Raw genomic sequence first — 12,897 nt, 5'->3', positions numbered from 1 at the left:
GCAAGGACACCACCCCGTGAGAAAAAGTTGCAGCTGGGGACCGAATACAGAGGGACAGTTGCCGCCATGAGTCAACGAAAATCCTCTGTGTCAACAAGCCTGTCACGAAGTGACAGTCCTGGCATGACATGACCCAACGGGTGGTCACTGTCACGGCACTCGGGTATCAATGCTGCAGGGGAAGCTGCACAAGCAGCTGAGCAAAATGCCAAGTTACTAATCTGAACCCATGGGACCTTTGACATGAAACAGAGTGTACAGGTAATGAGCAGGCCCTAAGACCATGTGACAGAGTGGGAGGAGGTAAGGGGGCGGAGCCAGATGAAACAGAAACAGAAACAGAGAAGGGACAAGCACTAAAGAATAATCAAACAAGCAGAGGATGTAGCCAGGAGATTACGAGGTACCAAAACGGAGAGAAAGGGGATAGTCAGAAGCAAAGCCAGAGTTCAGTAAGCCAGGAACACAAACAGCGTAAAGCACGGAAAGCAAGATAACACTATGCAAGCTGGATGCACACTCCAGAAGTCACGCATACAGACAGAAACAGAATCTATAGCTGACAGAGAAACCAGGTTAGGCGTGAGTATAATTACCCCTCCTATTTTGGAAAAGAGGCTGGCAAAATTAACCCTGAGACCACAGGACATTAACCAAGTTACTGTCTACAGAGTGTATGCTGCCACTGTCTCTGCTCCTACAACTCTTTCTCCCTCCCTACACTAAATGCAGAATGTACAGTATGTGATGTAAACAGCAAAGCAAATGATTAGCCCTTAGAAGGGCTGTTAGTATGAGGCTCAGTTTCACCAGGCCTCTGATTCATTATACTGTGCACACAGGCCTATACAAGCACTCTCTCCCTCCAATACAAGCTTTCATAGAGCTGTGCAATGGTGTCAGGGTGCCAAGCCCTGTGACGCCTGTTCTTTTATAACTCCTGACAATGTCACATAGCCAGCCAATCACAGTAATGCCACAACCAAGATGGCTACAGCATTACAGTGCTGTGCAGGCAGTTCCTGCATGCTTCTTGTCTGTTTAATAGGTGCCAAACATGTGGACAGGGTTTTGAGTTTTATATCAAGCGCCGTCCAATGCTTGCCGAGTAACTAGCTCATCTGAGCATTAAGATACTTGAGTGATAACCGAGTACTACCAAGCAGGTTCGCTCATCCGTCCCTTTTGAGTAATAGAGTTCAACTTATGGAAAATAATACATATTTTCTTGTAATGAAAAGAAAAAGTAATTTCCAATGTCATGGTGTGCTAAAGTTACTTGCTACTCATCAATAGATTTATTAGCAGTTCCAGAAGTGACATCACCAGCAAAGCAAACCTTACAGTGAAATAAATCTTACAATTGTATTTCACTTTAATACAAAGCTACAGTTATGAACTGTAAAATATAATAGGAGAAAGTAAAGCTATGAGCTTATCTTGTCAACTCATTCCTATTGACAAACAGAATAATCATGAACAGAACTGAAAAACCAATAATATATTAAAAGACACATTCGTTTTAACTACAATTTGCACCATTTCCAACAAATTTAATACATCACCATCTATTAGATTCACTTAAAGAGGTTTTCTTGGATTTTAAAAGATAATAACTAAAGGTAATTCCATTCTAAATCATTCCCTAAGCAGATTTAATTATCAAATCACAATCATTTAGTCAAGGAAGTAAATCTCCATAGAATTATAATGGCTGCCATTTTGTTACACTGACAGAAACCTGTCTTAGAATGTCAAAATAGGAGCCATGACCACATGCATTAGAATTTCTACTTCTGTGACCTAGAGATAATCTATTCAATGTACAGACAGGGCGCTCTGAAGTACAAATGGTGACTAGTGTTGAGCATTCTGATACCGCAAGTATCAGGTATCGGCCGATATTTGCGGTATCGGAATTCCGATACCGAGATCCGATACTTTTGTGATATCGGGAATCGGTATCGGGATAGATATTAATGTGTAAAATAAAGAATAAAAATAAAAAATATTGATATACTCACCTCTCCGGCGCAGCCTGTACCTTACTGAAGTAACCGGCAGCTTCCGCTCATAAGAATGAGCGCTTGAAAGTCCTTAGATGACGTCGCGGCCTGTGATTGGTTGCGGAGCGGTCACGTGACCGCTCCGCGACCAATCACAGGCCGCGACGTCATCTAAGGACTTTCAAGCGCTTGAAAGACCTTAGATGACGTCACGGCTTGTGATTGGTCGCGTTGCGGTCACGTGACCCCTCCGCGACCTATCACAGGCCGCGACATCATCTAAGGACTTTCAAGCTCTCATTCTTATGAACGGAGGCTGGCGGTTACAACCAGGGCGCGTCAGAGGGTGAGTATATCAATATTTTTTATTTTTATTCTTTATTTTACACATTAATATGGATCCCAGGGCCTGAAGGGGAGTTTCCTCTCCTTCAGACCCTGGGAACCAACAGGATAACTTCCAATACTTGGTGTCCCATTGACTTGTATTGGTATCGGGTATCGGTATCGGCGATATCCGATACTTTTCGGGTATCGGCCGATACTATCCGATACCGATACTTTCAAGTATCGGACGGTATCGCTCAACACTAATGGTGACTTTTTACCTCAGCACTTCTGGTATCTCAGAATTATTACTCACGCACAACTCCTACTGTATATATGAAGGGAGCAGGATTAGTTTCCTACTGCACATATTCAAAAGAGGACAAAATACCTCAAAAGAATGCGCTGTTGGAAAAAGAATCACTTGCTGGAAAGATGATCATTCTTTTATTAGGACAACCCATTTCAATGCTGGAAAGGTGTCTTTATCAAGTTAAAAAAACAGAATTGAATAGCTACAAGGGGATTTTAAGGCAAGAATGAGTGAAGACAAACATGTTGAATGCCCATTTTAGAGTGGATACAGAGATTCAAATTTAATAAGACAACATCACATACAAAAAAAACTAAACATGTAAATGCACATAAATCAGGGTGTAAAGAAGAAATGTATATAAACAAAAAGGTGCTAAATGTAAAATATGTCTATATAGCATTGAAACTTAATAACCTATTATGACACCTAGAGATGAGCAGATCTTTGCAAATTTGAATTCATTTTTCACACAAAGTTTAATTTGCTGTGAATAAATTTGCTTGATTCTGAAATTCTGAATACTGGAAAGCTTATAATTGCTCAGAAAATACACACAGAGAGAGAAGAGGGAGACAACACAGCTAACCATGTGAGCCTACACTTTAGAGGACAATTAGAGAACCCTGCTGACCTCAAGAGCTTACAATCTACAGGAGAGAAAGAGAGAGCACTATGTTGACCATAAGAGCTTACACACCTTAGGAGAGAGAACCTCGCTGACGCTACAGGAGAGAGTATCCTGCTGACCTAAAGAGCATATACTCTGCAAGAGAGAGAGAGAGGCCCTGCTGACAACAAGAGTTTACACTCTACAGGAGAAAGAGTGAAATTTCCTGACCATAAGCTCTTACACACCTTCGGAGAGAGAGAAAGAGAGAGAGGACCACACTAGCCATAAGATCATACACTGTACAATGAGCCTTACCTGGTGACTCTGGAGATGAAAAATGACTCTGTCATACAACTATGCTCCAGTTGTAATCTCTGAACTATGATGATGCCCCGGGTACCTATATTTTAGGTATGATGTCATAGCTGCAGGGGATTATTGGGATTTCTGCGTGGTAATCCATGAAATTAGCCCACTCTCAGATGCTTCAGCAGTGTGGGAAATAGTGCCATTTCCCTTTTTGATATTTTATTTTTGCAAACTGCAAATTGAAGCTTAAAATGCTCAAATTCATGTGAAATCGCAAAATTCAACTAAAGCTCATTCCTTCATGTATTGATCCACTCATCTCTAATCACAACAATTTATATATAAGATTTAAACAATTATTAGTAGTTTATGTACCTGAAATGAGTTGAAGAACAGCTCAAAATGCATTCGAATTTCCCAGGCTAAACCAGTAAATGTGTGCGGCAAACACACAAATACAATGTAATGGACACCAAAAACCAGGATGAGAACCAGCGTGGATTTTGCCAATTTCCTAAGAAAAACAGACATCATAATATAATGGGACATGGATTAAATAAGTACAATAATAAAAGGGTTACATGCATTCAATGGGTAAGAATTTTATGATTAAGAGATGTGCCACACTACACAGTATATACACTATTCAGGCTGTCCAGTTCATCATCTGAACTCTTCTTCTGTGAAGCCATGCTGTTGTGATGGATGCAGTATGTGATTTAGCATTGTCTTTCTGCGATATAAATCAACATTTTCTGGATGGAAACATACGTATGTTGTTGTAAAACCTCAATATAATGCTCTGCAGTGATAGAGCCATTCAAGATGTGTAAGTCTCTCATGGCATAGGAGTCAATTCAATCTTATACCCTCAGAGGTGCAGGCTATGGAACTGTAAGTTTAAGGCCTGGGTCACACACAATGTATAAAAAATCTGTCCGATTTTGTCTGCTGAGAATCGCACAAATGTTCTCCGTATGGTGATCCGTATCTCATCCGTGTGCAATGCCAGGATGCGTTTTTTTCTCAAAAAAGTATCCTTGTGTCATCCGTATGGTGAGATTTTCTCACACACTTGCAAAATGAGCAAATAATGGTTGAGCTTTTCCTGTCACCTGCCCAATGCCTGAGAATTTCTCACAAGTCACACTGATGGTCCGTGTGCTATGCGATTTTTTCTTGCACCCATAGACTTGCATTGGCGTTTCTCAGCTGAGATACGCGGACAATCGCAGCATGCTGCGATTTCACTCGCAAGTGTAATACGGACGAGAAAAAAATGGAAGATGTGAGCTGCCACATAGAGAAATACTGGTCAGAGTGCTATGCGATTTTTTATCGCATGGCACTCCTCCGTATTACAGACTAGTGTGACTCCAGCCTAAGTCCACAGGATACAACGTCTGTCATTTCCATAAAAAAAATAATATTTTAACTCATCTGACCATAGTCCCTTAGTGACGGAGCCAAATTTTTGGAATCTGACCAGTGTCACTTTATGTGGTAATAACTCTGGAACGCTTCAACAAATTCCAGTGATTTTGAGATTGTTTTTTCGAGACACATTATACTTTATGATAATGGTAAATTTAAGTTGATTTGTTTTGTGTTTATTTATAAAAATATCAGAAATTTGAGAAAAATATAAAAAAAATAGCAATTTTCAAAGTTTGAATGATGATCCCTTTAATCCAGATAGTCATACCATAGCAAAACATTAATAAATAACATTTCCCTCATGTCTGCTTTACATCAGCACAATTTGCAAAATGTTATTTTATTTTGTTAGCATTTTAGGAGGTTTAAAAATGTAGCAGCAATTTTTCATTTTTTCAAGGAAATTTAAAAAATGTATATTTTTAGGGACCTATCCATGTTTGAAGTGACTTTAGGGGTCCCATATATTGGGAAACCCCCAAAAGTTATACCACTTTAAAAACAGCACCCCTAAAATATTGAAAACTGCAGTAGGGTAGTTTATTAACCCTTCAGGTGGTTTTTAGGAATTAATGCAAACTGGAATGACAGAAACTAAAATGTGTATTTTTTAACACGTAAATGCCGCTAACTTCAGAATAGGTTACAACAGCCATCAGACTCTAAGGTCGCTATTTGGTTGTGAATTGCTATGGCAAACAACAGGACAACAAAATCATGATCTGACTTCACCAATTGGGATAAAGAGGAAGCCCCCACACTCTGTTAACCATTTATATGATGTAGTCACTATTGACAGCAGCATCTAAGGGATTAAACAGATATGGACAGTGCAAACACTGATCATGGCTGATGCAGCAAGTTGTCAGCTATAGTGTACAGCCAACAGCTGCTGGATTGTCACCTGTATGGGGAAGCTATTCTCTTTTAACTCAGGTCAGTTAAAATACATATTGGTGGTCATTAAGGGGATAGAACATTTATCCATTTTTTGCCTAAGTCCTTTCTGAATGAGCTTTGGAAGCGTTTCTGTATTATGGTGATATAAGGCTTCTTCTTTGCATAATATAGCTTTAAAGGGAATCTGTCACCCCAAAAATCGTATATGAGCTAAGGCCACCCGCATCAGTGGCTTATCTACAGCATTCTGTAATGCTGTAGATAAGCCCTAGATGTAACCTGAAAGGTAAGAAAAACAGGTTATAATATACTCACCCAGGGGCGGTCCCGGTGAGGTCTGGGTCCGATGGGCGTCGCGGTCCGTGTCCGGTGCCTCCTAGCTTCATACGATGACGTCCTCTTCTTGTCTTCCTGTAGCGGCTTCGGCGCTGTCGTACTTTGTCTGCCCTGTTGAGGGCAGAGCAAAGTACTGCAGTGCGCAGGCGCCGGGCTTCTCTGACCTTTCCCGGAGCTGCGGCAGGAAGACAAGAAGAGGGCGTGATGGTATGAAGATGGGAGGTGCCGGACCCGGACCTCTACACCTATCGGACCCGAAAAGCAGCAGGACCACCCCTGGGTGAGTATAATATAACCTGTTTTCCTTACTTTTCAGGTTACATTGGGGGCTTATCTACAGCATTACAGAATGCTGTAGATAAGCCCCTGATGCGGGTGGCCTTAGCTCAGATACGATTTTTGGGGTGACAGATTACCTTTAACTTGCATTTGCAAACTGAAAACTGTGTTCAGACAATGATTTCTGGAAGTATTCTTTACCAATACAGTGATTTGCATGACTGAATTGTCTGTATATTTTCTAGGGTCGCCTTACGGCCAAAAGATCACATACATTGAATTTTGATTGTTGGCCTTGTTCCTTATATACAAGGATTCTTGCTATTTGCCTCGGTATATTCGGGTGACTCACTCAGCATGTTTGGTGCTTTGCTTTCCAATCACTTTAATGCCGGCACCATCTTTCTCACGGTGATCTGCTGTGAAGACACTGAGCTTGAACTGCGATGACCTCATCACTGGCTTTTTCATACTGTGCTAAGGTCACCCCAGTTCAGCCCGGCTGGGAATGCAGCCTCAGTGACCAGAGGTAAACTCAATAATGTCACCGATAGTCACTAAGGGTACTGTCACACATTGAAATTTCGATCGCTACGACGGCACGATTCGTGACGTCGCAGCGTCGTACTATTATCGCTCCAGCGTCGTAGACTGCTGTCACACGTTGCAATCACGGCGCTGGAGCGATGCCGAAGTCCCCGGGTAACCAGGGTAAACATCGGGTTGCTAAGCGCAGGGCCGCGCTTAGTAACCCGATGTTTACCCTGGTTACCAGCGTAAACGTAAAAAAAACAAACAGTACATACTCACATGCCGGTGTCTGTCCCTCGGCGCTGTGCTTCTCTGCACTGTGTAAGCACAGCGGCCGGAAAGCACAGCGGTGACGTCACCGCTGTGCTCGCTTTCCGGCTCTGGTGCTTACACAGTGCAGAGAAGCACAGCGCCGAGGGACAGACACCGGCATGTGAGTATGTACTGTTTGTTTTTTTTACGTTTACGCTGGTAACCACAGTAAACATCGGGTTACTAAGCGCGGCCCTGCGCTTAGTTACCCGATGTTTACCCTGGTTACCAGCGAACACATCGCTGGATCGCTGTCACACACAACGATCCAGCGATGACAGCGGGTGATCAAGCGACGAAAGAAAGTTCCAAACGATCTGCTATGACGTACGATTCTCAGCAGGGTGTCTGATCGCAGTAGCGTGTCAGACACAGCGATATCGTAACGATATCGCTAGAACGTCACAAATCGTACCGTCGTAGCGATCGAAATTTCAATGTGTGACAGTACCCTAAGGCTGCGCTCCCAGCAGCTCATTTACCAGTGGTTCTCAACCTGGATGGTTGCAACTTGACACCATTCAGGTTCAAAATTATAATCCCCAGACATGAATTACAGTGTGGGACAGAATGCCGGACAGGTGAGGGATATTGTTGGTTTTTATTTTTGCTTTCTTACAGGAGACGAAGGAATCAGTGGAATTAGGCATTAGGTGAGTATAACTGTGCTTGCTATTTTTAAATAAAAATGGAAAACTGTACTGTTTTACTTCCAATAAACAACTTTATTCTGGATCAGTCTTTATTTACCATATAACTAAAGTAATAGTAATGGATAGGTGTCTTATAGACCCCTCTCCATTAGTAATCCGTGGGCTTGATTTCACCTGAAAATAGAAAGGTAACATCAGCCCCACAAATATAAACCCCACTTGCCACCACCACAGGGAAAGTGGGAAGAGCCGGGCAAAGTGCCAGAACTGACGCATCTAATAGATGTGCCTTTTATGGGCAGCTGTGGGCTGTTATTTTTAGGCTGTGGGGGTCAATATCCATGGTCCCTTACCAGCCTGAGAATACCTTCCTCAGCTGTCTGCTTTAGCAAGGCTGGTTGTCAAAAATGAGGGGACCCCACACCATTTTTTTTATTATTTAAATAACTACCGTATATACTCGAGTATAAGCCGACCCGAGTATAAGCCGACCCCCCTAATTTTGCCACAAAAAACTGGGGAAACTTAATGACTCGAGCATAAGCCTAGGGTAGGAAATGCAGCAGCTACCGCTAAATGTCAAAAGTAAAAATAGATACCAATAAAAGTAAAATTAATTGAGACATCAGTAGGTTAAGTGTTTTTGAATATCCATATTGAATCAGGAGCCCCATATAATGATCCATACAGTTTATGATGGGCCCTATAAGATGCTCCATATTAAAATATGCCCCATATAATCCTGCATAAAGGTTAATAATGGCCTCATAAGATGCTCCATAGAACCATTTGCCCAATATAATGCTGCACAAATGTTGATTATGGCCCCATAAGATGCTCCATAAAGATATTTGCCCCAAATGGTGCTGCACAAATGTTGATTATGGCCCCATACAGACACTTGCCCCATATAGTGCTACACAAATGTTATGGCCCCATAAGATGCCCTATACAGACACTTGCCCCATTATAGTGCTGCACAAACTTTATGGCCCCATAAGATGCTCTATACAGACACTTGCCCCATATAGTGCTGCACAAACGTTATGGCCCCAGAAGATGCTCCATACAGACACTTGACCCATTTGCTGTTGCTGTGATAAAAAAAAAATCACATACTCACCTCTCCGTCGCTCAGGCCCCACTGGCCACACTGGGACCAGGGGGTGAGGAAACAGGACTGGGTGCATCTGGGACAAGAGATTCGGGTTCAGGTCCCTGGTGGCACCTGGACCAGGGGATCTCACAGCTGCATTGATAGAACACCAACTACCTAATGACTTTGCACATTGCTTGGTAACTCTCTAGGGAAGAAGGAGTCTTATATACAAGATGCTTCCCAGAAATTGGCTGGGACTAGTGTTGAGCATTCCGATACCGCAAGTATTGGGTATCGGCCGATACTTGCGGTATCGGAACTCCGATACCGAGATCCGATACTTTTGTGGTATCAGGAATCGGTATCGGGATCGATATTAATGTGTAAAATAAAGAATAAAAATAAAAAATATTGATATACTCACCCTCTGACGCGCCCTGGTTGTAACCGCCAGCCTCCGTTCATAAAAATGAGTGTTGTGAATTCCGTTCTGGAGCTCCCTCCTGTGGTTGCTAATGGTATTTTTGTGAGTTCTGCCCTTGGGCTCCCTCTGGTGGTTTCAAGTGGAACTGCTGCTCCTTTAGGTAGCTGTAGCAGCTGCCTTCACTAATTGCCTTGACTGGGTTTGTTATTTAAACCTGCTCTGGGCTTTAGTTCATGCCAGCTGTCAATGTTCTTGGTTGGATTTGGTTCTCTCCTTGGATTTCTCATATGGCCTGTCCTTTTCAGCAAAAGATAAGTTTTTGCTAGTTTTTGTTTGTCCATTTGCTTTGGACTCTATTGCTCTGCAAATATGTCTCTTTTTGTCCAGCTTGTCACTATGTCATATTCAGGCTAGCTGGAAGCTCTGGGGAAGCAGATTTTCCCCTCCACACCGTGAGTCGGTGTGGAGTTCATTTTTGTAAACTCTGCATGGATTTTTAGTTTTTAACCCCTTCACCCCCAAGGGTGGTTTGCACGTTATGGACCAGGCCAATTTTTACAATTCTGACCACTGTCCCTTTTTTTTTAGGGAGTTATAAGGGTTAAAATTGACCAGCAATTTCTCATTTTTACAACACCATTTTTTTTTTAGGGACCACATCTCATTTGAAGTCATTTTGAGGGGTCTATATGATAGAAAATACCCAAGTGTGACACCATTCTAAAAACTGCACCCCTCAAGGTGCTCAAAACCACATTCAAAAAGTTTATTAACCCTTCAGGTGTTTCACAGGAATTTTTGGAATGTTTAAATAAAAATGAACATTTTACTTTTTTTCACACAAAATTTACTTCAGCTCAAATTTGTTTTATTTTACCAAGGGTAACAGGAGAAAATGGACCCCAAAAGATGTTATACAATTTGTCCTGAGTACGCCGATACCCCATATGTGGGGGTAAACCACTGTTTGGGTGCATGACAGAGCTCGGAAGAGAAGGAGCGCCATTTGACTTTTCAATGCAAAATTGACTGGAATTGAGATGGGACGCCATGTTGCGTTTGGAGAGCCACTGATGTGCCTAAACATTGAAACCCCCCACAAGTGACACCATTTTGGAAAGTAGACCCCCTAAGGAACTTATCTAGATGTGTGGTGAGCACTTTGACCCACCAATTGCTTCACAGAAGTTTATAATGCAGAACCATAAAAATAAAAAATCATATTTTTTCACAAAAATGATTTTTTCGCCCCAATTTTTTATTTTCCCAAGGGTAAGAGAAGAAACTGGACCCCAAAAGTTGTTGTACAATTTGTCCTGAGTATGCTGATACCCAATATGTGGGGGTAAACCACTGTTTGGGCGCATGGTAGAGCTCGGAAGGGAAGGAGCGCCGTTTGACTTTTCACTGCAAAATTGACAGGAATTGAGATGGGACGCCATGTTGCATTTGGAGAGCCACTGATGTGCCTAAACATTGAAACCCCCACAAGTGACACCATTTTGGAAAGTAGACCCCCTAAGGAACTTATCTAGATGTGTGGCGAGCACTTTGACCCACCAAGTGCTTCACAGAAGTTTATAATGCAGAACCGTAAAAATAAAAAATCATATTTTTTTCACAAAAATGATCTTTTCGCCCCCAATTTTTTATTTTCCAAAGGGTAAGAGAAGAAATTGGACCCCAAAAGTTGTTGTACAATTTGTCCTGAGTACGCTGACACCCCATATGTGGGGGTAAACCACTGTTTGGGCGCATGGGAGAGCTCGGAAGGGTAGGAGCGCCGTTTGACTTTTCACTGCAAAATTGACAGGAATTGAGATGGGACGCCATGTTGCGTTTGGAGAGCCACTGATGTGCCTAAACATTGAAACCCCCCACATGTGACACCATTTTGGAAAGTAGACCCCCTAAGGAACTTATCTAGAGGTGTGGTGAGCACTTTGACCCACCAAGTGCTTCACAGAAGTTTATAATGCAGAGCCATAAAAATAAAACAAAAATCTTTTTCCACAAAAATTATTTTTTAACCCCCAGTTTTGTATTTTCCCGAGGGTAACAGGAGAAATTGGACCCCAAAAGTTGTTATCCAATTTGTCCTGAGTACGCTGATACCCCATATGTGGGGGGGAACCACCGTTTGGGCGCATGGGAGGGCTCGGAAGGGATGGAGCGCCATTTGGAATGCAGACTTAGATGGAATGGTCTGCAGGCATCACATTGCATTTGCAGAGCCCCTAATGTACCTAAACAGTAGAAAAAACCACAAATGACACCATTTTGGAAAGTAGACCCCCTAAGGAACTCATCTAGATGTGTTGTGAGAGCTTTGAACCCCCAAGTGTTTCACTACAGTTTATAACGCAGAGCCGTGCAAACAAAAAATATTTTTTTTCCACAAAAATTATTTTTTAGCCCCCAGTTTTGTATTTTTCCAAGGGTAACAGGAGAAATTGGACCCTATATATTGTTGTCCAATTTGTCTTGAGTACGCTGATACCTGATATCTGGGGGGGAACCACCGTTTGAGCACATGGCAGAGCTCGGAAGGGAAGGAGCATCATTTGCAATGCAGACTTAGATGGATTGGTCTGCAGGCGTCACATTGCGTTTGCAGAGCCCCTAATGTACCTAAACAGTAGAAACCCCCCACAAGTGACCCAATATTGGAAACTAGACCCCCCAAGGAACTTATCTAGTTGTGTTGTGAGAACTTTGAACATCCAAGTGTTTCACTACAGTTTATAACGCAGAGCCGTGAAAAGAAAAAAAATTCCCCCCCCAAATTATTTTTTAGCCCCCAGTTTTGTATTTTCCCAATGGTAACAGGAGAAATTGGACCCCAAAAGTTGTTGTCCAATTTGTCTTGAGTACGCTGATACCCCATATGTGGGAGGGAACCGTTTGGGCGCATGGGAGGGCTCGGAAGGGAAGGAGCGCCATTTGGAATGCAGACTTAGATGGAATGGTCTGCAGGCATCACATTGCGTTTGCAGAGCCCCTAATGTACCTAAACAGTAGAAACCACCCACAAGTGACACCATTTTGGAAAGTAGACCCCCTAAGAAACTCATCTAGATGTGTTGTGAGAGCTTTGAACCCCCAAGTGTTTCACTACAGTTTATAACGCAGAGCCATGCAAATAAAAAATATTTTTTTTCCACAAATTATTTTTTAGCCCCTAGTTTTGTATTTTCCCAAGGGTAACAGGAGAAATTGGACCCCAAAAGTTGTTGTCCAATTTGTCTTGAGTACGCTGATACCCCATATGTGGGAGGGAACCGTTTGGGTGCATGGGAGGGCTCGGAAGGGAAGGAGCGCCATTTGGAATGCAGACTTAGATGGAATGGTCTGCAGG

At 42.4% G+C, this 12,897-nt stretch overlaps 1 protein-coding gene across 1 annotated transcript in view; it reads right to left on the bottom strand.

The window, feature by feature from the left end:
- The window catches only part of PTH2R (parathyroid hormone 2 receptor), a 1,733,956-nt gene that overhangs the window by 311,982 nt on the left and 1,409,077 nt on the right, over positions 1-12,897 (bottom strand). Inside the window, exon 11 of the mRNA XM_077275688.1 lies at positions 3,944-4,082. Coding sequence (XP_077131803.1) covers positions 3,944-4,082 — 139 coding nt within the window. The remainder of the gene's footprint in view (positions 1-3,943; positions 4,083-12,897) is intronic.

Source organism: Ranitomeya variabilis, chromosome 7 (assembly GCF_051348905.1).
Source record: "Ranitomeya variabilis isolate aRanVar5 chromosome 7, aRanVar5.hap1, whole genome shotgun sequence".
Taxonomy (NCBI): domain Eukaryota; kingdom Metazoa; phylum Chordata; class Amphibia; order Anura; family Dendrobatidae; genus Ranitomeya; species Ranitomeya variabilis.
This window is presented reverse-complemented; position numbering and strand designations above follow the sequence as displayed.